This window comes from Oncorhynchus mykiss, chromosome 4, assembly GCF_013265735.2.
Source record: "Oncorhynchus mykiss isolate Arlee chromosome 4, USDA_OmykA_1.1, whole genome shotgun sequence".
Taxonomy (NCBI): Eukaryota; Metazoa; Chordata; class Actinopteri; order Salmoniformes; family Salmonidae; genus Oncorhynchus; species Oncorhynchus mykiss.
Genome location: NC_048568.1, coordinates 38,037,945 through 38,065,497, shown reverse-complemented (window position 1 = coordinate 38,065,497; position 27,553 = coordinate 38,037,945). Strand labels below are relative to the sequence as shown.

General features: G+C 42.8%; 1 protein-coding gene across 1 annotated transcript in view; it reads right to left on the bottom strand.

Annotated features, from left to right (window-relative positions):
• The window catches only part of LOC110521100 (ryanodine receptor 3-like), a 264,957-nt gene that overhangs the window by 169,181 nt on the left and 68,223 nt on the right, over nt 1–27,553 (bottom strand). Inside the window, exons 6-12 of the mRNA XM_036976224.1 lie at nt 23,478–23,590; nt 18,531–18,630; nt 17,210–17,303; nt 15,368–15,442; nt 11,571–11,727; nt 9,894–10,061; nt 470–591 (exon numbers count right to left, since the gene is read on the bottom strand). Of these exons, the coding sequence (XP_036832119.1) occupies nt 470–591; nt 9,894–10,061; nt 11,571–11,727; nt 15,368–15,442; nt 17,210–17,303; nt 18,531–18,630; nt 23,478–23,590 (829 nt within the window). The remainder of the gene's footprint in view (nt 1–469; nt 592–9,893; nt 10,062–11,570; nt 11,728–15,367; nt 15,443–17,209; nt 17,304–18,530; nt 18,631–23,477; nt 23,591–27,553) is intronic.

Genomic DNA, 27,553 nt, shown 5'->3' with positions numbered 1-27,553 from the left:
CAGTAACATGTAGGAGCATTAAGGAGCATTCAGTAGAGTTCAGGAGCATTCGGTAGCATTTGGGAGCATTCAGGAGCATTCAGTAGTATTCAGGGGCATGTAGTATTATTCAGGAGCATTCAGTAGCATTCAGGAGTATTCCGTAGTATTCAGAAGCATTCAGTGGTATTCAGTAGCATTCAACTAGCTCATACAAAATTTGTTCTGTATTTTCTGGAATAGATGACGGACCTTAAACTGTCTAGGTTACCAATGCAGTGCACACACACACGCACACACACACACACACACACACACACACACACACACACACACACACACACACACACACACACACACACACACACACACACACACACACACACACACACACACACACACACACACACACACACACACACACACACACACACACACACACACACACACACACACACACACACACACACACACACACACACAGCCCTACTTGATGAAGTGGCTGAAGAGGACAGTGGTGTTCCTGATGATTCGTACAGCCCGTGCCTCCTCGTGTTGACAACGCTGAAGGGTCAGACCGTCGTCCATGTGACCCTCAGCATGCAGACAGGCCTGTCTCGCAAATACACAACACACACATTATAGACAGACATTATTAGAAGTACTTAACACAGACATTACCACAAACGGGTATCTGGGCAACTCAATGTAACGTGTCCCTTGTTACTAATGAATCACATGCAGAGCCATATAGTGTACTTAGAGTGTTTTGAATAGTTTTCCAATTCTAGACATTCCGTTACATAGCATTGTTAAAATATTCCTCATGTAACATTAATGGGGTTCTAACATGGCTGCCTTAAAATGTTGAAGTGTCATGTAAATGCATCATAATGCAGAAACCACATTGGCCCAACTCTCTAAATACATGGTTCTGATCACATCCAATCAAGTGAGGTGTTATATCAGCTGTCTGAGCTGTGAGTTGGCTTAGGTCTCCTCCTCTCCCCCAGTTAGCTCCCACCCAGGCAGGATGTGGCTCCCACCCAGGCAGGATGTGTCAGGACACATGAGGCAGTCATTTAGATGTGATAATCAGAGAGGGATGGTGACAGTTAGTTACAGTTATCTTTTCTGAGAGAGGAGGGATCAACTCCTGTCTCTCTCTCTTCCTCCCCAGTCTCTTTTCCTCTCTCTCTCTCTCACTACCATCTCTCTCTCCATCCCTCTCTCCCCTTCCCCATCAGTACTTCTCTCTCTCCATCCCTCTCCCCTTTCCCATCAGCACTTCTCTCTCTCCATCCCTCTCTCTGTCCCTCCCCACCATAGGGCTGCCAACGTTTGAGGAAAGCTTGGAGTGAAATTTGCTATGTGAATTTCATTGTCCCCTGGCACAGTCCCTAGATGGGGGACTAGGGGTCCTCCCTCAGGGAGATTTTCCTGCAATATTTTTTTGTACATGGCTTAGGCCTATGGCCAGGGTGGAAAATGAGGTGTACTCAGGATGCTTCGAACATTCAACGTACATTCAAAATTCAACAACTTTGTTACTTTGAGATTTTTGGGGGATGAAATGTTAATTATGCTAATATTTTTAAGGGGACATATTTTTGAAGTGGTTTGACACTTAATCCAATAATTAAATGAGATAGGGAGACAGGGAAATGCTAGAAACAGTGGGGAGGTCGGAAGCAGGGATTGATCTCTGTTCTCAGAGTTACATGTGACACGTGCCAGGGAGTTTTACCACCACACCAAGGCTCTGCACAGGAATGTTTATATTAATGGTTGATGGCAGTGGGTAACCAAATCATAGTTTGAAGTCTCCTTGTTCGTAGACTGCTTTCAAGGTAAGGACACAAACATTCTGTATTGTTTTTATGTGGGTGAACTGTCTGTTTTTAAATAGGTCTGGAAGAAAATCCTGCTTGCTCTGCAGGAGGGTTGGACATCGCTGATCTATGTTTCCCAAAGTGATGGGTGTTTCAAAATGTTCTTGTTATAACAATTTGTTTCTCACTCACCAGACCTTCAGGGGAAAAAAATAGAATGAATATCAATATTCAGGTGGTTTATGCCTACTAGTTGAAGATCAGTATTCAGGTGGTTTATGCCTACTAGTTGAAGATCAATATTCAGGTGGTTTATGCCTACTAGTTGAAGATCAATATTCAGGTGGTTTATGACAACTAGTTGAAGATCAATATTCAGGTGGTTTATGCCTACTAGTTAAAGATCAATATTCAGGTGGTTTATGCCTACTAGTTGAAGATCAATATTCAGGTGGTTTATGCCTACTAGTTGAAGATCAATATTCAGGTGGTTTATGCCTACTAGTTGAAGATCAATATTCAGGTGGTTTATGCCTACTAGTTGAAGATCAATATTCAGGTGGTTTATGCCTACTAGTTGAAGATTCTCGACGTCATCGTACTCCACATAGACAACATACGATGCCTTTATGAGTTGTGAGTCCACCTATCATTTATACCAAGCATGTGCACAATACTAAAATGTAAACAATTATATTTCATTCCAGGAACATTTATTATCCATTGCTGATTTGTGTGACTTATTCAAAAACTGTCCATGAATGGCTACAAAAATACAAAGATACAAAGCCTCATATAATTCATTTTCAAAGACACAAGTAGGTATATCAGATTTCAAATATGTGATGATACTGGCAGAACTGGTAAGAAGTGGAATAATAGAATAAGCATGGGGAATAGCAGAAGAAGTGGAATAATATAATAGGTATGGGGAATAGCAGAAGAAGTGGAATAATATAATAGGTATGGGGAATAGCAGAAGAAGTGGAATAATATAATATGTATGGGGAATAGCAGTAGAAGTGGAATAATATAATAGGTATGGGGAATAGCAGTAGAAGTGGAATAATAGAATAGGTATGCAGAATAGCAGTAGAAGTGGAATAATATAATAGGTATGGGGAATAGCAGTAGAAGTGGAATAATATAATAGGTATGGGGAATAGCAGTAGAAGTGGAATAATATAATAGGTATGGGGAATAGCAGTAGAAGTGGAATAATATAATAGGTATGGGGAATAGCAGTAGAAGTGGAATAATAGAATAGGTATGGGGAATAGCAGTAGAAGTGGAATAATAGAATAGGTATGGGGAATAGCAGTAGAAGTGGAATAATATAATAGGTATGGGGAATAGCAGTAGAAGTGGAATAATAGAATAGGTATGCAGAATAGCAGTAGAAGTGGAATAATATAATAGGTATGGGGAATAGCAGTAGAAGTGGAATAATATAATAGGTATGGGGAATAGCAGTAGAAGTGGAATAATATAATAGGTATGGGGAATAGCAGTAGAAGTGGAATAATATAATAGGTATGGGGAATAGCAGTAGAAGTGGAATAATATAATAGGTATGGGGAATAGCAGTAGAAGTGGAATAATAGAATAGGTATGCAGAATAGCAGTAGAAGTGGAATAATATAATAGGTATGGGGAATAGCAGTAGAAGTGGAATAATATAATAGGTATGGGGAATAGCAGTAGAAGTGGAATAATATAATAGGTATGGGGAATAGCAGAAGAAGTGGAATAATATAATAGGTATGGGGAATAGCAGTAGAAATGGAATAATATAATAGGTATGGGGAATAGCAGTAGAAATGGAATAATATAATAGGTATGGGGAATAGCAGTAGAAGTGGAATAATATAATAGGTATGGGGAATAGCAGTAGAAATGGAATAATATAATAGGTATGGGGAATAGCAGTAGAAATGGAATATTATAATAGGTATTGGGAATAGCAGTAGAAGTGGAATAATGGAATACGTATGGGGAATAGCAGTAGTGTTGTTGTTGACTATCACACTAATTACACTGTATTTTAGCCAATTGTCAAGAATGAGAATTGGTCCACTGATCCGACTAAATACATTAAAAAGCGAATAAAATATCCCGAAGGCAAGATGACATAAATCTGCTCCTACATGTAAAAAAATATATTTATTCATAGTTACAAATCAGGTCACCCTGCAAAACTAACCTCCGAAAACATTATGTAGGTCCGTCTGCGGTCTTTTCGTTGTCACAACCTAAACGCCAATCACCAAACGAGGGGACTAATGTAAGTGTGGATTAAATCGACTTTAGTACATGCTGTCAAAAGACTGCATTCTGGAATAGGGACAGGGAGTAACAGCAACATTTAACACAGCGCTATCATGCTGCTCTTTTTACAGTTTTAAAAACTCAGCGGAGAACGTTCCCTCCAATCAGCGCCACTCTAATCCAGAGGGGCGTCCCTTAAAAACATGCACCCAATCCCCTTGATCCTTTACTAGACCAATCATATGTTTCAATGTGTCACAATGTGAGGTGGCAAGACACGACAATGACAGAGGTTCAGCTCGTGAAGTTAAATTGAAGGCGCAGATGCTCCGATTTCAAAACGATTTGGAGCACAGTTGAAAAGTTAACGTAAAAGCAGCGGTTTTCAGTAAGTGAGATATAAGAGGTGTGCAGTGAGAAGAGGATCAAATGCGTGTCTCACGGCCAATGGGTGAGAGTTAGCAGCTCTGCAACCAGCTCTTCTCTCTCTCTCTCTCTTCCTTCCCACCAGCTCTTCTCTCTCTCTCTTCCTTCCCACCAGCTCTTCTCTCTCTCTCTTCCTTCCCACCACCTCCTCTCTCTCTCTCGCTCTTCCTTCCCACCACCTCTTCTCTCTCTCTCTCTCTCTCTCTCTCTCTCTCTCTTCACACCACCTCTTCTCTCTCTCTCTTCCTTCCCACCACCTCCTCTCTCTCTCGCTCTTCCATCCCACCACCTCTTCTCTCTCTCTCACTCTCTTCCCACCACCTACTCTCTCTCTCTTCCCACCACCTCCTCTCTCTCTCGCTCTTCCTTCCCACCACCTCTTCTCTCTCTCTCTATCTCTCTTCCCACCACCTCTTCTCTCTCTCTCTCACTTCCCACCAGCTCTTCTCTCTCTCTTCCCACCAGCTCTTCTCTCTCTCTTCCCACCACCTCTTCTCTCTATCTCCCTTCCCACCAGCTCTTCTCTCTCTCTTCCCACCAACTCTTCTCTCTATCTCCCTCCCCACCAGCTCTTCTTTCTCTCCATCCCTCTCCCCTTCCCCACCAGCTCTTCTCTCTCTCCATCCCTCTCCCCTTCCCACCAGTTATTCTCTCTCTCTTCCCACCAGCTCTTCTCTCTCTCTTCCTTCCCATCAGCTCTTCTCTCTCTCTTCCATCCCACCAGCTCTTCTCTCTCTCTTCCTTCCCACCAGCTCTTCTCTCTCTCTCTCTTCCCACCACCTCCTCTCTCTCTCTCTTCCCACCACCTCCTCTCTCTCTCGCTCTTCCTTCCCACCACCTCTTCTCTCTCTCTATCTCTCTTCCCACCACCTCTTCTCTCTCTCTCTCACTTCCCACCACCTCTTCTGTCTATCTCCCTTCTCACCACCTCTTCTCTCTCTCTCTCTTCCCACCACCTCCTCTCTCTCTCTCGCTCTTCCTTCCCACCACCTCTTCTCTCTCTCTCTCTATCTCTCTTCCCACCACCTCTTCTCTCTCTCTCACTTCCCACCAGCTCTTCTCTCTCTCTTCCCACCACCTCTTCTCTCTCTCTTCCCACCACCTCTTCTCTCTATCTCCCTTCCCACCAGCTCTTCTCTCTCTCTTCCCACCAACTCTTCTCTCTATCTCCCTCTCCCTTCCCAACACTTGAAGGTACCATGTTCACCTGTAAACAATAGTACACAAGTATAAACACCATGGGACCGCACATCCATCATACCGCTCAGGAAGGAGATGCATTCTGTCTCCTAGAGATTAATGTATTTTGGTGCGAAAAGTGCATATCAATCCAAAAACAACAGCAAAGGACCTTGTGAAGATGCTGAAGGAAACAGGTACAAAAGTATCTATATCCAGAGTAAAACGAGTCCTATATCGACATAACCTGAAAGGCCGCTCAGCAAGGAAGAAGTCACTGCTCCAAAACCACCATAAAAAAGCCGGACTACGGTTTGCAACTGCACATGGGGACAAAGATCATACTTTTGGAGAAATGTCCTCTGGTCTGATGAAACCGGAGAACACCATCCCAACCATGAAGCATTGGGGGTGGCAGCATCATGTTGTGGGGGTGCTTTGCTGCAGAAGGGACTGGTGCACTTCACAAAATAGATGACAAGATGAGGAAGGAAAATTATGTGGATATATTGAAGCAACATCTCAAGACATCAGTCAGGAAGTTAAAGTTTGGTCGCAAATGGGTCTTCCAAATGGACAATGACCCCAAGCATACTTCCAAAGTTATGGCTTTAGGACAACAAAGTCAAGGTATTGGAGTGGTATTGGTATGCATGGGTGTCCGGGCTGTGTGCCAGTAGTTCAAACAGACAGCTTGGTGCATTCAACATGTCAATAACTCAGTACAAGTAGTGATGAAGTCAATCTCTCCTCCACTTTGAGCCATGAGAGATTGACATGCATATTATTAACATTAGGTCTCTGTGTACATCCAAGGGCCAGCCGTGCTGCCCTGTTCTGAGCCAATTGCAATTGTCCTAAGTCCTTTTTTGTGGAACCTGACCATACGACTGAACAGCAGTCCAGGTGAGACAAAACTAGGGCCTGTAGGACCTGCCTTGTTGATAGTGTTGTTTAAAAGGCAGAGCAATGCTTTATTATAGACAGACTTCTCACCATCTTAGCTACTAATGAATCCATATGTTTTGATCATGACAGTTTACAATCTAGTGTTACTCCAAGCAGTTTAGTCATCTCAACTTGCTCAATTTCCACATGATTTATTACAAGATTTAGTTGAGGTTTAGGGTTTAGTGAGTGTTTCGTTCCAAATACAATACTTTTAGTTTTAGAAATATTTAGGCCTAACTTATTCCTTGCTGCCCACTCTGAAACCAACTCCAGCTCTGTGTTAAGTGTTGCAGTCATTTCAGTCACTGTAGTAGCTGACATGTATAGTGTTGAGTCATCCACATACATAGAAACTCTGGCTTTACTGAAAGTCAGTGGCATGTCGATAGTAAAAATCGAAAAAAGCAAGGGGCCTAAACAGCTGCCCTGGGGAATTCCTGCTTCTAACTGCATTATATTTGATATGATGCCGCTAAAGAACACCCTCTGTGTTCTGTTAGACAAGTAACTCTTTATCCACAGCATAGCAGGGGGTCTAAAGCCATAGCACATACGTTTTTCCAGCAGCAGACTATGATCAATAATGTCAAAAGCTGCACTGAAGTCTAACAAGACAGCCCCCACAATCATTGTATCATCAATTTCTCTCAGCCACTCATCAGTCATTTGTGTAAGTGCTGTGCTTGTTGAGTGTCCTTCCCTTTAAGCATACTGAAATTCTGTTGTCAATTTGTTTACTGTGAAATAGCATTGTATTTGGTCAAACATAATTTTTTCCAGAAGTTTACTAAGGGTTGGTAACAGGCTGATTGGTCGGCTATTTGAGCCAGTAAAGGGGGCTTTACTATTCTTGGGTAGGATAATTACTTTAGCCCCCCTCCAGGCCTGAGGGCACACACTCTCTAGTAGGCTTAAATTGAAGATGTGGCAAATAGGAGTAGCAATATCGTCTGCTTTTATTCTCAGTAATTTTCCATCTAGATTGTTAGATCCTGGTGGCTTGTTATTGTTGATAGACAACAATATTTTTTTCACCTCTTCCACACTGACTTTACGGAATTCAAAAGTACAATTCTTGTCTTTCAGAATGTCACGTCCTGACCTTAGTTCCTTTTTTATGTTTCTATTTTAGTTTGGTCAGGGCGGGGTGAGTTGGGGTGGGCATTCTATGTTTTGTTCTGTGTGTTATAGTTCTATGTGTTTGGCCTGGTATGGTTCCCAATCAGAGGCAGCTGTCAATCGTTGTCTCTGATTGAGAACCATACTTAGGCAGCCTGTTTTCACACTATGGGTTGTGGGTAGTTGTTTTCTGTGTCAGTGTTTTCACCATACAGAACTGTTTTGATTTTCATTTCTTTCCCTCACTTGGTTATTTTGTTTTTTTGTGTTCTGATATCATAAATTATCAAAGACACTTACAACGCTGCATTTTGGTCTGATCCTTCCTCCTCATCATCAGACGAAGAAGAAGTTTGTTACACAGAATTTGGTCCAATATACAGTACTTGGCTGTGTAGTGTCAGCATTTGTTGCTGGCATGTCATCCCTAAGTTTGCTTATATTGCCAAGTAGTTTGCAATATCAGTGGGCTTTGTGACGAATGAGCCATCTGATTCAATGAATGAAGGAGCCAAGTTGGCTTTTTTTCCAAGAATTTCATTTAAGGTGCCCCAAAGCTTTTTACTATCATTCTTTATATAATTTATCTTTCTTTCATAGTGTAGTTTATTTAATCTTTATTTAGTTTAGTCACATGATTTCTTAATTTGCAGTACGTTTGCCAGTCAGTTGGGCTGCCAGACTTAATTGCCATACCTTCTACCTCATCCCTCTAAACCATACAATTTTTCAATTCCTCATCAATCCAAGGGGATTTAACCGTTTTTACAGTAATTTCCTTAATGGGTGCTGCTCATTAGTAACTGGGATAAGTACTTTAATAAATGAGCCAAGTGGAGCATCTGGTTGCTCCTCATTAAACACCACAGAACAGCAATTATGATTTACATCGTCAACATAAGAATCACTACAAAACCTCTTATACACTATATTAGGCCCAGCCTTTGGAACTTTGGTTTTCCTATACATGCCTATTATATTGTGATCACTACATCTTTTGGATTTGCATTCTGCAAAGCAAATATCTGCAGAGTTAGTAAAATGTGATCAATACATATTGATGATTTAATTCCTAGGCTGTTTGTAACTACCCTGGTAAGTTGACTGACAACCTGATCCAGGTTGCAGGCACTGGTTACAGTCTGAAGTATTTTCCTGAGTGGGCAGCTTGATGAAAGCTAGTCAATATTTAAATCATCCAGAAAATATACTTCTCTGTTGATATCACATACATTATCAAGCATTTCACACATATTATCCAGATACTGACTGTTAGCACTTGGTGATCTATAGCAGCTTCCCACAATAATGGGCTTTAGGTGAGGCAGATTAACCTGTTGCCATATTACTTCAACAGTATTTAACATTAGATCGTCTCTAATCTTTACAGGGATGTGGTTCTGAATATTAACAGCAACCCCGCCTCCGTTGGCATTTCTGTCTTTTCGGTAGATGTTATTACCATGTATTGGTACCACTGTATCATCAAAGGTATTATCTAAGTGAGTTTCAGAGACGGTCAGAATATGAATGTAATCTGTTACAAGCAAGTTATTGTCTTCATGGACCTTGTTTCTTAGGCTACATGTGTTAATAAGGGCTATTTTTAGCACTTTTCTGGGTTGCTTGATTGTTTTTAATGCTTTCCTGGGAAGCTTATCAGAAGTAGACTCATGTTATTTACATTGGAGCTGATAGTGCAGGGTGAGCTGCATAAAGTGGGCTTCCATAGAGAGGCATACTTACAGTAGTATACAGTGCAGTGATTTCATTGGCCATAGACCTACAGCACATCTCATTTTCAAGTTAGCAAGTGTATGATTAAACTTCGAGAATCAATGTATCCATTTACCCACAATATAACCCATAAATACCTCCTTATGGCGTACCTCATCAGAACTATAATAATAAATATAAGTTTATTTTACTACGGTGTTAAATAAACACTATGTAGCCTCAAAACATGGTTAAAACTATATCATGCATGGTCAGTCCTTGCATCCATAACTCTGTCTATGAATTTGAGAGTGGTTACATTTCTTCAGACCCGTCCCTCAGCTGTTTACCGAAACAGAACGCTTGTGACTTTTACACACTTCTTCCACACCATCAGTACAGTGAACATGCATAATAACCCACCCTTCTCTTCAGGGGTCCTATGCGGGAGGCTTTAGCATCAGGCGCCTGATAGGACAGCCACAGACCTGTAGCCACGTGCATCACGAAGCAGGCTGAGTCCCCATACTTGATCTCTGCTACTCCCATACCTTCTATGTCTCGATTCTTTGTACCCGACTCTATCTTTTCCTGTGGGAGGGAGCACGCGTGCACGCGCACACACACACACACAGAGGTATGTTAGAGAGCCTATTCATTACTCGCCACAGGGAAACAGTAACAGCATTAACAGTAACACACACACACACACACACACACACACACACACACACACACACACACAGAACCCATTCACACCTCGTCAGATATGGATGCTGGCTGCTGATTACAGGTAAAGGGGAACCGATTAAAGTCCATGTATGACAATTAAAACTGAAAGGGTGGGCATGGGGAGGGAGGGAGAGAGAGAGAGAGAGAGAGAGAGAGAGAGAGAGAGAGAGAGAGAGAGAGAGAGAGAGAGAGAGAGAGAGAGGGAGGGAGGGAGAGAGGGGGGGAGGGAGAGAGAGAGAGAGAGAGAGGGGGGGAGGGGGAGAGAGAGAGAGAGAGAGAGAGAGAGGGGGGAGGGGGAGAGAGAGAGAGAGAGAGAGAGAGAGAGAGAGAGAGGGAGGGAGAGAGGGGGGAGGGGGAGAGAGAGAGAGAGAGAGAGAGAGAGAGAGAGAGAGAGAGAGAGAGAGAGAGAGAGAGAGAGAGAGAGGGGGGGAGGGGGAGAGAGAGAGAGAGAGGGAGGGAGAGAGGGGGGAGGGGAGAGAGAGAGAGAGAGAGAGAGGGGGAGGGAGAGAGAGAGAGAGAGAGAGAGAGAGAGAGAGAGAGAGAGAGAGAGAGAGGGGGAGGGAGGGAGGGAGGGAGGGAAAGGGGAGTGAGAGAATTAAACAGATAATGTGTGCATGTGCGTGTGCACACAATCATTACTACCACATAGAGCAGAATTGCATTGAATCTGAAGCAGACAGACAGACAGACAGACAGACACAGTGTCCTTCTGTTTGCTTCTTCATATCCTTCCTGTCCATGCACTATGGTTGTAGAATGCAATGAAGGTTCCGCCGTATAATTACAATGCATTCTTATTCTATTGGTTCCCCATACACCTTGGTTGTGTTGATTGGTTGGGTTGTTAATAGACTGTGTGACTTGGCTTGACATTCCCTGACATTTCAGCGTTATGGACTAGAATGTAACTGATTGTAACTGATGTTGTGTATAGGGTACAAGGATGACCTTTTAAAAGTTAAAGGATAAATCTAACGTGCTCTTAAAAAATATAGGTGTGTCTGCTCTGACCTTCTTCAGGCACGGTACAGTCTTTTCTCTAGAAAATACCATGGTTTTAACCTACGGCCCGGGATGGATTTAACAGCCCTAATGTTGGAATCAAACATCATTATGTTGTCATCCAGAGTCACAGTTATGCATTTTCCCAAGCTATAGTACACCATATTTTACATACAGCAGGCTTCGTGTTTGTGTTTTTTTTGCTATGGTAAAAAGTATTGCAATACTGGTATTGTCACAGCCCTAGTTTTACCCACAACGTACTCCAATCCACCTTTTTTGTGAGTAAACGTAAAACAAAGTTTACTTTGAAAGACAAAGACTGATTAAAAGACTTAATAGTGTTGGTATTTGTCGGGAACAAACCTTGGTAGCCCTGAAGCAGAAAGAGGTGGACTTGATATCAGACTTCTCTCTCTCCTGTAAGACCAGACCCTGCTCTTCGGTCAGCGCCAGGTAGTGACCGGTAGACAGGTGACGCAGACGGAACGCCTGCCCATAGCGAATGTGGCTACCGCTCCAACTGACCAATCACAAAGAGGGGATGAACCCAAACAGATGTTAATCTAAATTCTACAGTGGTCCCTATAACCCTTTTCCAATGGCAGATAGGGGAACAACGGAGTCAAAATGTGTCTGACATAGCAATGTCTATTTCAATCTAGAGACATTGATGTACGCTGTCTTTTGCAACAAAGAGATATACAGCCGCTAGCTCGGGCATTTCAGCATCCTTTCACAATGAAGCACATCCATTGTTTCAAAATATATCTCAATACAAACGGAAAGTCAGACTGTGTGGCATGGCTGTTGGAGAACCTGTCACCTAAGCCCAGAGACAAGAAGGCTGATGGTAGATGGGACCAGGATGTGTGTGGGCTGTGGAACACATGGGACCAGGATGTGTGTGGGCTGTGAAATTAACTTCCAGAGACCATTTATAACGTGATGGGGTTATAGCGGTTATAATACCTGATGGAGTTATTGTACCTGATGGAGTTATAGTGGTTATAGACCCTGATTGGGTTATAGTGGTTATAGTACCTGATGGGGTTATCGTGGTTATAGTACCTGATGGGGTTATAGTACCTGATGGGGTTATAGTACCTGATGGGGTTATAGTACCTGGTGGGGTTAGTGGCTATAGTACCTGATGGGGTTATAGTACCTGGTGGGGTTATAGCGGTTATAGTACATGATGGGGTTATAGTACCTGATGGGGTTATAGTGGTTATAGTACCTGACGGGGTTATAGTGGTTATAGTACCTGATGGGGTTGTAGTGGTTATAGTACCTGATGGGGTTATAGTACCTGATGGGGTTATAGTACCTGATGGGGTTATAGTACCTGATGGGGTTGTAGTGGTTATAGTACCTGATGGGGTTATAGTACCTGATGGGGTTATAGTACCTGATGGGGTTATAGTACCTGATGGGGTTATAGTACCTGATGGGGTTATAGCGGTTATAGTACCTGACGGGGTTATAGTGGTTATAGTACCTGATGGGGTTGTAGTGGTTATAGTACCTGATGGGGTTATAGTACCTGATGGGGTTATAGTACCTGATGGGGTTGTAGTGGTTATAGTACCTGATGGGGTTATAGTACCTGATGGGGTTATAGTACCTGATGGGGTTATAGTACCTGATGGGGTTATAGTACCTGATGGGGTTATAGTACCTGATGGGGTTACAATACCTGATGGGGTTATAGTACCTGATGGGGTTATAGTACCTGATGGGGTTGTAGTGGTTATAGTACCTGATGGGGTTATAGTACCTGATGGGGTTATAGTACCTGATGGGGTTACAGTACCTGATGGGGTTATAGTACCTAATGGGGTTATAATGGTTATAGTACCTGATGGGTTATAGTGGTTATAGTACCTGATGGGGTTATAGTGGTTATAATACCTGATGGGGTTATAGTACCTGATGGGGTTTTAGTACCTGATGGGGTTATAGTACCTGATGGGGTTATAGTGGTTATAGTACCTGGTGGGGTTATAATGGTTATAGTACCTGATGCGGTTATAGTACTTGATGGGGTTATAGTGGTTATAGTACCTGATGGGGTTATAGTGGTTATAGTACCTGATGGGGTTATAGTACTTGATGGGGTTATAGTGGTTATAGTACCTGGTGGGGTTATAGTGGTTATATTACCTGATGGGGTTATAGTACCTAATGAGGTTATAGTGGTTATAGTACCTGATGGGGGTCATGGTGGTTATAATACCTGATGGGGTTATAGTACCTGATGGGGTTATAGTGGTTATAATACCTGATGGGGTTATAGTACCTGATTGGGTTATAGTGGTTATAATACCTGGTGGGGTTATAGTGGTTATAGTACCTGATGGGGTTATAGTACCTAATGGGGTTATAGTGGTTATAGTACCTGATGGGGGTTATAGTGGTTATAGTACCTGATGCGGTTATAATACTAGATGGGGTTATAGTGGTTATAGTACCTGATGGGGTTATAGTGGTTATAATACCTGATGGCGTTATAGTGGTTATAGTACCTGATGGGGTTATAGTGGTTATAATACCTGATGGGGTTATAGTGGTTATAGTACCTGATGGGGTTAAAGTGGTTATAGTACCTGATGGGGTTATAGTACCTGATGGGGTTATAGTACTTGATGGGGTTATAGTGGTTATAGTACCTGATGGGGTTATAGTACCTGATGGGGTTATAGTACTTGATGGGGTTATAGTGGTTATAATACCTGATGGGGTTATAGTACCTGATGTGGTTAGAGGGGTTATAGTACCTGATGGGGTTATAGTTGTTATAGTACCTGATGGGGTTATAGTGGTTATAGTACCTGATGGGGTTATAGGGGTTATAGTACCTGATGGGGTTATAGTGATTATAGTACCTGATGGGGTTATAGGGGTTATAGTACCTGATGTGGATATAGTACCTGATGGGGTTATAGGGGTTATAGTACTTGATGGGGTTATAGTACCTGACGGGGTTATAATACCTGATGGGGTTATAGGGGTTATAGTACCTGATGGGGTTATAGTGGTTATAGTACATGATGGGGTTATAGTACCTGATGGGGTTATAGTGGTTATAGTACCTGATGGGGTTATAGTGGTTATAGTACCTGATGGGGTTATAGTGATTATAGTACCTGATGGGGTTATAGTACCTGATGGGGTTATAGTGGTTATAGTACCTGATGGGGTTATAGTGGTTATAGTACCTGATGGGGTTATAGTACCTGATGGGGTTATAGTACCTGATGGGGTTATAGTGGTTATAGTACCTGATGGGGTTATAGTGGTTATGGTACCTGATGGGGTTATAGTGGTTATAGTACCTGATGGGGTTCTAGTGGTTCTAGTACCTGATGGGGTTATAGTACCTGATGGGGTTATAGTACTTGATGGGGTTATAGTGGTTATAGTACCTGATGGGGTTATAGTACCCGATGGGGTTATAATACCTGATGGGGTTATAGGGGTTATAGTACCTGATGGGGTTATAGTGGTTATAGTACCTGATGGGGTTATAGTACCTGATGGGGTTATAGTGGTTATAGTACCTGATGAGGTTATAGTGGTTATAGTACCCGATGGGGTTATAGTGATTATAGTACCTGATGGGGTTATAGTACCTGATGGGGTTATAATGGTTATAGTACCTGATGGGGTTATAGTGGTTATAGTACCTGATGGGGTTATAGTACCTGATGGGGTTATAGTGGTTATAGTACCTGATGGGGTTATAGTACCTGATGGGGTTATAGTACCTGATGGGGTTATAGTGGTTATAGTACCTGATGGGGTTATAGTGGTTATAGTACCTGATGGGGTTATCGTGGTTATAGTACCTGATGGGGTTATAGTGGTTTTAGTACCTGATGGGGTTCTAGTGGTTATAGTACCTGATGGGGTTCTAGTGGTTATAGTACCTGATGGGGTTATAGTACCTGATGGGGTTATAGTGGTTATAATACCTGATGGGGTTATATTGAAAAGTGTCACTACCCTGAAAAGTATCTGAAATCATATTGGCGTCTAGGTGAGTGAGTGCAGTGTCTAGGTGAGTGAGCATCTGGCAGGGAGATGGAGAAACTAGAGAGCGTGAGGTAGGGTTAGGTATCAGTGTTTGTGTGTGTGTGGCTGCGTGTGTATCAGCTCACCCGATCCTGAGGGGCTCCAGCCTCCAGAGAGAGCGGGCCCTGGATGCTCCTTTACCCATCTCATAGTTCACAATCCTGTGGACAAAGAGAAGGAGGAGCGGGGTCAGGTCTGCTGGATCCTTTAAAACAGACTAAGTTCCATTTAAACCAGGACATTTGTCTCTATTAATAAACACAGTGACTTTGCAATACAAACATTACTCTCTTCCTAGTGCATTTTAAAACTAAAACTAAATGTGACCAGTTACAGGATCCGAGGCATTTGACTTATATTTAAACATTTTGTATTTTAGCAGCCACTCTTATCCAGAGTAATTTACAGGACCAATTAGGGTTAAGTGCCTTGCTTGAGGGCACATCGGCAGATATTTCACCTAGTTGGCTCGGGGATTTAAACCAGCAACCTCTTAACTCTTAACTGCTAGGCTACCCTGCACCTTCCAGAAGGGCCCCCCAAAATGTATATATATACAGTACCAGTCAGAAGTTTGGATTCACTTACTCATTCTAGGGTTTTTCTTTATTTTTACTATTTTCTACATTATAAAATAAAGAAAAACCCTTGAATTAGTAGGTGTGTCCAAACTTTTGACTGCTACTGTATACATATATTTATTAGTATTGTTTAGTTTTTTTTTCTTGAATATATGAACTTCCATGTGGCTTAATTAAAAAACGTGTATGGGATCTGTAAATATGAATAGAAACGTAGAATTATCAGCCTAGTTGAGCCAAGGAGAAAGCACATTGCTCTGTCATGTCACACAGGCTTATATTAATAACAGAACGGGCTCTTCCTTGATCAGTATAGAGATCATTTTTGCTACTGTGGATTTTTGGAAAGATATAGCTAGGGAGAACTGCAACAGTGTTGCTACAGTTCGCAACAAACATTGCTGCCCTGAATTTTGCTGGGTTTAAGTAGAGAGACAACTTTCTGGAGGACAATACCATGCTGACTCACATGGGTTATGTGTGGGTGGGTGGGGCTAAGGCTTAAGAGGGTGTGAAGGATGTTGAATAGGGCGTAAACAAAGGAGAGTTCTGGAGGAAGTGTGAAAATCTCAAAATCTTTCTAAGGGCATTTTCTCCTGCTTGTCAACTACATTTAAAGGGGGTGTGGTACTGTATATGGTCAATATACCACGGCTAAGGGCTGTTCTTACTCACAACAGACTACAGAGTGCCTGGATACTGCCCTTAGCCGTGGTATATTGGCCATATACCACAAACCCATGAGGTGCCTTATTGCTATTATAAACTGGTTACCAATGTAATTAGAGCAGTAAAAATACATGTTTTGTCATACCTGTGGTATACAGTCTGATATACCATGTGGTATACAGTCTGATATACCTGTGGTATACACTCTGATATACCATGTGGTATACAGTCTGATATACCACGGCCTTCAGGGTTTTAATCACCCAATTTATAATGTATGATATACCATTATGAAGCTCTTAGTCTGTACTTTCATAAAATGTACAGCAAATTAAATTAAAATATGCACCAAAAAAAATCACTTAATTTTGACACAAGCCTCAATAGAGAAATATGGACACCAATGTACATTCAGAGATATCTATAAAAAGGTGGATGATGATCAAGATTCATTGAGGACCAGGGACGGCTATGTATCCCATTTCTCTAAACGATTCAACAGTATGGTGATAAAATGTCATGCCAGTTCATTTAAAGCTCTCTTAAATCATAAAACGTAACTGTAAGTGCCTGTTAAAATGGCCCTTAATAGTAGGGTTAAGAGCCGTCTGTCTACCTCTGGTCTTCAGGACATATTCTAATATACTGTTAAAATGGCAGACAGGTGGCCTAGTGTACCTCTGCTCCATCTCGCTGGCCTCTGACCCAGGTATGGTCAGACTCTCATCATGCCCGTGACAAAGATGCATCACGTGACCACCACACAGGAATCCTATTGGATAAACACAAGATTCTAAGGTCAATAGGGATCTTTTCAAGTTATGGTGATATGTTCACACCATACTAGCCTCAGTGATGATCTGATGATCGACTGACTTTTTAATAGACTTATACCCGCTGGTTGCCCAGGGGTGTATGGGTTGGTTTTCCAAGGGTGTATGGGTTGGTTTCACAGGGGTGTATGGGTTGGTTGCCCAGGGGTGTATGGGTTGGTTGCCCAGGGGTGTATGGGTTGGTTGCCCAGGGGTGTATGGGTTGGTTTCCCAGGGGTGTATGGGTTGGTTGCACAGGGTTTATGGGTTGGTTGCACAGGATTTATGGGTTGGTTGCCCAGGGGTGTATGGGTTGGTTTCCCAGGGGTGTATGGGTTGGTTGCCCAGGGGTGTATGGGTTGTTTTCCCCAAGGGTGTATGGGTTGGTTTCCCAAGGGTGTATGGGTTGTTTTCCCCAAGGGTGTATGGGTTGCTTTCCAAAGGGTGTATGGGTTGGTTTCCAAAGGGTGTATGGGTTGCTTTGCAAAGGGTGTATGGGTTTGTTTCCCAGGGGTGTATGAGTTGGTGTCACAGGGGTGTCTGGGTTGGTTTCCCAGGGGTGTATGGGTTGGTTTCCAAAGGGTGTATGGGTTGCTTTGCAAAGGGTGTATGGGTTTGTTTCCCAGGGGTGTATGAGTTGGTGTCACAGGGGTGTCTGGGTTGGTTTCCCAGGGGTGTATGGGTTGGTTTCCAAAGGGTGTATGGGTTGCTTTGCAAAGGGTGTATGGGTTGGTTTCCCAAGGGAGTATGAGTTGGTGTCACAGGGGTGTCTGGGTTGGTTTCCCAGGGGTGTATGGGTTGGTTTCCCATGGGTGTATGGGTTGGTTTCACAGGGGAGTATGGGTTGGTTTCACAGGGGTGTATGGGTATGTTTCCCAGGGGTGTATGGGTTGGTTTCCCAGGGGTGTATGGGTTGGTTTCCCAGGGGTGTATGGGTTTGTTTCCCAGGGGTGTATGGGTTGGTTTCCCAGGGGTGTATGGGTTGTTTTCCCAGGGGTGTATGGGTTGGTTTCCCAGGGGTGTATGGGTTGCTTTCCCCAAGGGTGTATCGGTTGCTTTCCCCAAGGGTGTATGTCACAAAGCAGCGTAAAGCACATCACATTCCTGAAACAACTAAATATGTCCTAGTTCATAATGAAGGATTAACCTGAAATTATAATTGTATAATTGAGTCGTGGTGTACTTGCCTACAGCCACGTTGCTTCCTGAGCAGGTAGGCTGGACGTTCCACAGAGTCTGCATAAAGGAGGCATCCACCTGGAAACTACCGCTAGAGATGGACAGGTGCTGAAAGAAAGGAAACAGCATGGGGTTAGAAGCAGTGGAGTTTGTGTGTGTGTGAGTGAGAGAGAGTATCTACCTCACTTGCTTTGGCAATGTTAACACATGTTTCCCATGCCAATAAAGCCCTTGAATTGAATTGAATTGAATTGAGAGAGAGAGAGAGAGAGAGAGAGAGAGAGAGAGAGAGAGGGGGGGGGGGGGGGGGGGGCGGGGGGGGCTGGTAAATGAGAGATTTAAAGGTCCAATGTAGCCATTTTTATCTCAACATCAAATAATTTCTGGGTGACAATTAAGTACCTTACTGGGATTGTTTCCAATTAAAATCAAGAATAGAATAGCTTCTTAGCAAAGAGCAATTTCTCAAGGAAGAATTTAGCTCGGACTGCCTGGGAGTGGCCTGAGTGGGGAGGGGAAAACTGTAAACTAGCTGTTATTGGCAGAGAGGTTTGGAACTCTCTTTCCTATTGGTCTATTAACTAATTTACCACCTGGTGATGTCACCAGGCAGGCCAAAAATCCATCCCACTAAAACAGGCTGAAATGTCAGATGGTCTTTTCAAACAGCTCTAACACTAAAAGGGTGTTATCATCATTTTCACAATTTCACAGTATTACGTCAACTTCATAGTGTGGAACTATACACTGAGTGTACAAAACATTAGGAACACCTTCCTGATATTGAGTTGCACCCTCTTTTGCCCTCAGAACAGCCTCAAATTTGTCGTGGTTTGGACTTTACAAGGTATTGAAAGAGTTCCACAACTTCCCACAGTTGTGTCCAGTTGGCTGGATGTCCTATAGGTGGTAGACCATTGCCGATACACATGGGAAACTGTTGAGAGTGAAAAACCCAGCAGCTTTACAGTTCTTGACACACTCAAACTGGTGCGGCTGGCACCTACTACCATACCCCGTTCAAAGGTATTTAAATATTTTGTCCTGCCCATTTTAACCTGTCTCCTCCCCTTCATCTACACTGATTGAAGGGGATATAACAGGTGACATCAATAAGGGATCAAATATTTCACCTGGATTCACTTGGTGAGTCCATTTCATGGAAAGAGCAGGTGTTCCTAATGTTTTGTGCACTCAGTGTATATAAAACGCAGGGAAATCATGTTTTTGACTCCACTGGGCCTGTGATGCTAGTTGGCATTTTATGACTTTGTCTGAACCCTGACAGTGTTTAGACACTGCCTAAAGCCTTTACAGTGCATTACTGCCACAAAGACCATTCACCCCTCTCTAAGGATCCGCATCGGCTGCGGCTCCAGATTAAGATCTCAAGCCGGGCTGGTCTTTGCTGGGGAGAAGAGATTGTCGAGCTCAAAGGGACTCCATGGCCTACTGATCACAATGAGACTGCCAACACCAGTTTAATCCACAACAAACAGCTATACACAGACAGGCTCTGGGACTCCAGCATAGAGACAAGAGCTCTAACAACAACCTTCAAAGATGTTCAGAATGAAATTAGGCACAGGCAAAAGAGAGTATACTGGGATGGGTCATATCAATGATATCAGAAAACCAACAGTTCTTCATCACTCAGGAAATAACCCCTGTGTGATGTTCATTCCATGGTTGAGGAACAGTCGATTGTTTGTCAGCAGGGTGATGAATCAGATGAATGTTTTCCTTTGGTAGAGTTGAAAGTCATGCACCGCTGAGTGTAGCTATGTTCTAATTACACATTTCCTCTCCAAATGCTTCCAGCACACTCTACCGCTCTCTATGTTTCATGCTCTGTATCTCTCTCTCTCTCTCTCTCTCTCTCTCTCTCTCTCTCTCTCTCTCTATCTCTCTCTCTCTCTCTCTCTCTCTCTGTCTCTCTCTCTCTCTGTCTCTCTCTCTCTCTGTCTCTCTCTCTCTCTCTCTCTCTCTCTCTCTCTCTCTCTCTCTCTCTCTCTCTCTCTCTCTCTCTCTCTGTCTCTCTCTGTCTCTCTCTCTCTCTGTCTCTCTGTCTCTCTGTCTCTCTCTCTCTCTCTCTCTCAATTCAATTCAATTCAATTCAAGGGCTTTATTGGCATGGGAAACATGTGTTAACATTGCCAAAGCAAGTGAGGTAGACAACATACAAAGTGAAAATATAAAGTGAAAAACAACAAAAATTAACAGTAAACATTACACATACAGAGGTTTCAAAACAGTAAAGACATTACAAATGTCATATTATATATATATATACAGTGTTTTAACAATGTACAAATGGTTAAAGGACACAAGATAAAATAAATAAGCATAAATATGGGTTGTATTTACAATGGTGTGTGTTCTTCACTGGTTGCCCTTTTCTCGTGGCAACAGGTCACAAATCTTGCTGCTGTGATGGCACACTGTGGAATTTCACCCAGTAGATATGGGAGTTTTTCAAATTTGGATTTGTTTTCGAATTCTTTGTGGATCTGTGTCTCTCTCTCTCTCTCTCTCTCTCTCTCTCTCTCTCTCTCTGTCTCTCTCTGTCTCTCTCTCTCTCTGTCTCTCTCTCTCTCTCTCTCTCTCTCTCTCTCTCTCTCTCTCTCTCTCTCTCTCTCTCTGTCTCTCTTTCTCTCTCTCTCTCTCTCTCTCTCTCTCTCTCTCTCTCTCTCTCTCTCTCTCTCTCTCTCTCTCTCTCTCTCTCTCTCTCTCTCTCTCTCTCTCTCTCTCTCTCTCTCTCTCTCTCTCTCTCTCTCTCTCTCTCTCTCTCTCTCTCTCTCTCTCTCTCTCTCTCTCTCTCTCTCTCTCTCTCTCTCTCAATTCAATTCTATTCAAGGGGCTTTATTGACATAGGAAACGTATGTTTATATTGCCAAAGCAAGTGAAATGGATAAACAAAAGTGAAATAAACAATAAAAAGTGAACAGTAAATATTTAATTCACACAAGTTCCAAAAGAATAAAGACATTTAAAATGTCATATTACGTCTATATACAGTGTTGTAACGATGTGCAAATAGTTCAAGTACAAAAAGGGAAAATAAATAAACATAAATATGGGTTGTATTTACAATGGTGTTTGTTCTTCACTGGTTGCCTTTTTCTTGTGGCAACTTGTCAGAAATATTGCTGCTGTGATGGCACACTGTGGAATTTCACCCAGTAGATATGAGAGTTTATCAAAATTGAATTATTTTCGAAGTCTTTGTGGATCTGTGTAATCTGAGGGAAATGTATGTCTCTAATATGATCATACATTTGGCAGGAGGTTAGGAAGTGCAGCTCAGTTTCCACCTCATTTTGTTTATGGGCAGTGTGCACATAGCCTGTCTTCTCTTGAGAGCCAGGTCTACTTACGGCAGCCTCTCTCAATAGCAAGGCTATGCTCACTGAGTCTGTACATAGTCAAAGCTTTCCTTAATTTTGTGTCAGTACAGTGGTCAGGTATTCTGCCACTGTGTAGTCTCTGTTTAGGGCCAAATAGCATTCTAGTTTGCTCTGTTTTTTTGTGAATTCTTTCCAATGTGTCAAGTAATTAACTTTTTTTTCTCGTGATTTGGTTGGGTCTAATTGTGTTGCTGTCCTTGGGCTCTGTGGGTTATCTTTGTGTTTGTGAACAGAGCCCCAGGACCAGCTTACTTAGGAGGCTCTTCTCCAGGTGTCATCTCTCTGTAAGTGATGACTTTGTTATGGAAGGTTTGGTAATCGTTGTCAGCTCATCAGCCAGATAATTGCCACTGGTTGTCCTGGGCTGAGGGGTTCAAGACTTGACAACTGTTTTTACAGGACTATTTCAAGTGGATTGAAGTGATGTGGGATCTGTTTGTCCTGTCTTGCATTACTTAGCCAGGTCTCAGATCTGTTTGTCCTGTCTTGCATTACCTAGCCAGGTCTCAGATCTGTTTGTGCTGTCTTGTCATTACCTAGCCAGGTCTCAGATCTGTTTGTGCTGTCTCTGCTGAATCCTAGTCTCTTAGCTTGCTCTGGCAAGACAACCCAAACTGATCTAAGACCTTGGTCTCCTCCTGGCCTGCTCAATCAATCAGTCAGAACTGAGGTCAGTGAGGCAGATAATCCGTCCAAAACACACATAATTTCCCCCCCACTTGGACTTTCAATCTTTCCCCAGTGGTCTCTAACAGGGAGGTAGGACCGGGGCTACAGATATTCAGATATTAAAACGACTTGGCATGGAAATAAATCAACCCAGCAGAAATACAGACCAACAAGTGAAAAACTGAAAGGAAAACAAAATATATAGGAGATGGAGAAATGAGCAATGATCCACAGTCTGTGAACTGAACAACAGATTTAATGTTCTCTGTCTAACTCAAAACAAACCGTCTGAACCAAAGTACGAGCAATAGCATGTTGATATTGTCTGTAAGGAGGTGAGAGTATATTGCCAGCGTGACAATCTGTTCAGGCTTTAGCCAACTTGTTGTCTGGGGAAGGCAGCGATAAAACACTGTTGAATACAGAAACAGTCGGGTAGCTAGACTAGACAGTATTTATGAGAGTTTTTAGGATCGATGTGGTTCTCATTGCTGTTTTATCCCTTTATGTGTTGCGAACCTGCCTTTGGCCATATGAGAGGCTGTGAGTAGTTAGAGGAACGTAAAACCACATAATTACCTTCACACCTACCTTCACACCTACCTTCACATCTACCTTCACACCTACCTTCACACCTACCTTCACCTTCACGCCTACCTTCACGCCTACCTTCACGCCTACCTTCACACCTACCTTCACACCTTCCTTCACACCTACCTTCACACCTACCTTCACACCTACCTTCACACCTACCTTCACACCTACTGAAAGGTGACAATGGGCCGCAAATAATGTTCAATTTGGGTCTCACAGGTAACTCTCTGTGGACGGATTGATTGGTTGATTGATTGGTTTACTGGTTGATTGATAGATACTCACCAGGTACCTCTCTGTGGACACGCTGACCAGGATGAGGTCGTCTCCGATACGGACCTTCTCTCCCTCTGACCTCTGCTTGGACGCAGGGTGGATGGTCCACCAACACGCCTCTCCTGGAGAGACAGAGGACAACAGGCCTTGGATGAGACTATCACAGTCTGTTGTGACAGACAACAGGCCTTGGATGAGACTATCATAGTCTGTTGTGACAGACGACAGACCTTGGATGAGACTATCATAGTCTCTTGTGACAGACGACAGACCTTGGATGAGACTATCACAGTCTCTTGTGACAGACGACAGGCCTTGGATGAGACTATCACAGTCTCTTGTGACAGACGACAGGCCTTGGATGAGACTATCATAGTCTGTTGTGACAGACGACAGGCCTTGGATGAGACTATCACAGTCTGTTGTGACAGACGACAGGCCTTGGATGAGACTATCACAGTCTCTTGTGACAGACGACAGGCCTTGGATGAGACTATCACAGTCTGTTGTGACAGCCGACAGGCCTTGGATGAGACTATCATAGTCTCTTGTGACAGACGACAGACCTTGTTTGAGACTATCACAGTCTCTTGTGACAGACGACAGGCCTTGGATGAGACTATCACAGTCTCTTGTGACAGACGACAGGCCTTGGATGAGACTATCATAGTCTGTTGTGACAGACGACAGGCCTTGGATGAGACTATCACAGTCTGTTGTGACAGACGACAGGCCTTGGATTAGACTATCACAGTCTCTTGTGACAGACGACAGGCCTTGGATGAGACTATCACAGTCTGTTGTGACAGACGACAGGCCTTGGATGAGACTATCATAGTCTGTTGTGACAGACGACAGACCTTGGATGAGACTATCACAGTCTGTTGTGACAGACGACAGGCCTTGGATGAGACTATCATAGTCTGTTGTGACAGACTATCACAGTCTCTTATGACAGACTATCACAGTCTCTTGTGACAGATGACAGGCCTTGGATGAGACTATCACAGTCTCTTGTGACAGACGACAGGCCTTGGATGAGACTATCACAGTCTCTTGTGACAGACGACAGGCCTTGGATGAGACTATCACAGTCTGTTGTGACAGACTATCACAGTCTCTTGTGACAGATGACAGGCCTCGGATGAGACTATCACAGTCTCTTGTGACAGACGACAGGCCTTGGATGAGACTATCATAGTCTGTTGTGACAGACTATCACAGTCTCTTATGACAGACTATCACAGTCTCTTGTGACAGATGACAGGCCTTGGATGAGACTATCACAGTCTCTTGTGACAGACGACAGGCCTTGGATGAGACTATCATAGTCTGTTGTGACAGACGACAGGCCTTGGATGAGACTATCATAGTCTCTTGTGACAGACTATCACAGTCTCTTGTGACAGATGACAGGCCTCGGATGAGACTATCACAGTCTCTTGTGACAGACGACAGGCCTTGGATGAGACTATCATAGTCTGTTGTGACAGATGACAGGCCTCGGATGAGACTATCACAGTCTCTTGTGACAGACGACAGGCCTTGGATGAGACTATCATAGTCTGTTGTGACAGACGACAGGCCTTGGATGAGACTATCATAGTCTCTTGTAACAGACTATCACAGTCTCTTGTGACAGACTATCATAGTCTCTTGTGACAGACAACAGGCCTTGGATGAGACTATCATAGTCTCTTGTGACAGACTATCATAGTCTCTTGTGACAGACTGTTAACATAGTTGCTAGCCAGTGCACTCACAATGTGGTTCTCGGGATCTAAGATTACAATAAAACTATGGTAACTATGGTAACAAATAATTTGTAACTTCACAAGGATATGAAAAATATAAAGATATAGAAGTCTCCCATTGAAATACAAATGCATACTTTTTCAAATATTTCACTGGCATGAACATTTCTTGCATTTAATTGGCGGTCCATAGTCCACTTATACATACAGTGTTGTTAGTATATAATTATTTGCTGCTCGAATATCAAAGATCAACAGTTTCAAAGCCAGGCAACAGACAGACTCAAGGCAACCATTTTGTCTGCTTGTAACGTCCTCTCGTTGATATAGTGCCTCTATTATGGGGGCCACAGCACATTTAAATAGCAAGGTCAGCTATTAATATGGAAACCTGTCTGCACGTCTCGTAGAGTCACAGGTAGCCCTTGAAAATCACAGATCTTTACACCTGCACCCGTATACTCAGATTTGGACACTGATAAGGTCTTAAATTGGAACGCAGTGGCAGTGCAGTAACATGCTATACATGACGTCAGAACTCAGGGTCTCTGCTTCACAGCGTTGTATGGATTTTGACTGACAGTGTTCTGACCTTGAGCATCACGCGCGACAAGAAGTTGCCCCCAACCCTCCTGCTAATTGGGCGACTTTAGCACATTTGTTGTTGCCTGAGTTAGAGAAATGCTGTAAATTACGAGGACTCAGAAAGTATTCACACCCCTTGACTTTTTCCACATTTTGTTGTGTTACAGCCTGAATTTAGATGTTATTTTTGTCACTGGCCTACACGCAATACCAGTGGAATTATGTGTTTCGAAATGTTTACAAATTAATGTTTACAATAAGTATTCAAACCCTTTGCAACGGCAAGCCTTAATAAGTTCAGGAGTAAAAATGTGCTTAACAAGATATAAAAATTTGCATGGACTCACTGCGTGCAATAATAGTGTTTAACATAACTTTTTTAATGACTACCTCATCTCTGTACCCCACACATACAATTATCTGTAAGGTCCCTCAGTTGAGCAGTGAATTTCAAACACTGATTCAACCACAAAGACCTGGGAGGTTTTCCAATGGCTCTCAAAGAAGGGTTCCTATTGGTAGATGGGTTAAAAAAAAGCAGACATTGAATATCACTTTGAGCATGGTGAAGTTATTAATTATACTTTGGATGGTTTATCAATACACCCAGTCACTACAAAGATACAGGCGTAACTCAGTTGCCGGAAAGAGAGGAAACTGCTCAGGGATTTCCCCATGAGGCCAATGGTGACTTTAAAACAGCTTAATGGCTGTGATAGGAAAAAGCTGAGGATGGATCGAAAACATTGTAATTACTCCACAATACAATACTTCTTTGCAACAAGGCACTAAAGTAATACAGCAAAAAAGTTGACAAAGCAATTCATTTATTTTCCTGAGTACAATGTGTTATGTTTGGGGTAAATCTACACATCACATCACTGAGTACCACTCTCCATATTTTCAACCATGGTGGTGGCTGCATCATGTTATGGGTATGTTTGTAATCTAATCTTTAAGGACTAGGGAGTTTTTCAGGATAAAAAAATAAATGGAATGGGACTAAGCACAGGCAAATGCCACTGTTTGGATGTGTCAGGTAAACTGTTGTGTCCTCACCATTATTCTAATAATTTCCCCATAATCTCCAAACAGTTCCATTTTAATTTCTACCATGGTTATGCATTCCATATTACACACAGCCTTGCTCTAATGGTATAGAGCTTTCTGAACAGTCATTTTAGGTCGTCCTCCCTTGAGATTAAATAATGTATCTAAAGGAGAAGGAGACAAAACTCTGTGGGTCCTTCCCAAATGGGCCAATTGTGCACCACCCTATGGGAATCCCAATCACAGCCGGTTGTGATTGGGCCTGGACTTGAACCAGGGTCTGTAGTGACACCTCTAGCATTGAAATGCAGCGCCTTAGAACACTGTGCCACTCAGGAATTATTTCTTCTTTAAGAAACATGTCAATTTAGCCCTATCCATGTAGGCCAATTTCCACGAGTGTAAAGGGTTAAGTATCACATCCGGTTTGATAAATGACTCCGCTTCATTTTGTAGTTCAAATGTCACCTAGCTACCAATACAATGCTGGCTCCACAGCAGCCACAGGATGTGTCCCAAATGGCAACCCATTCCCTTTATAGTGCACTACTTTTGACCAGGGCCCTTTTGACCAGGGCCCTTTTGACCAGGGCCCTTAGGCTCCATTTGGGAAGGACCCACAGAGTTTTTTCTCCTTCTCCTTTAAATACATTATTTAATCTCAAGGGAGGACGACCTAAAATGACTATTCAGAAA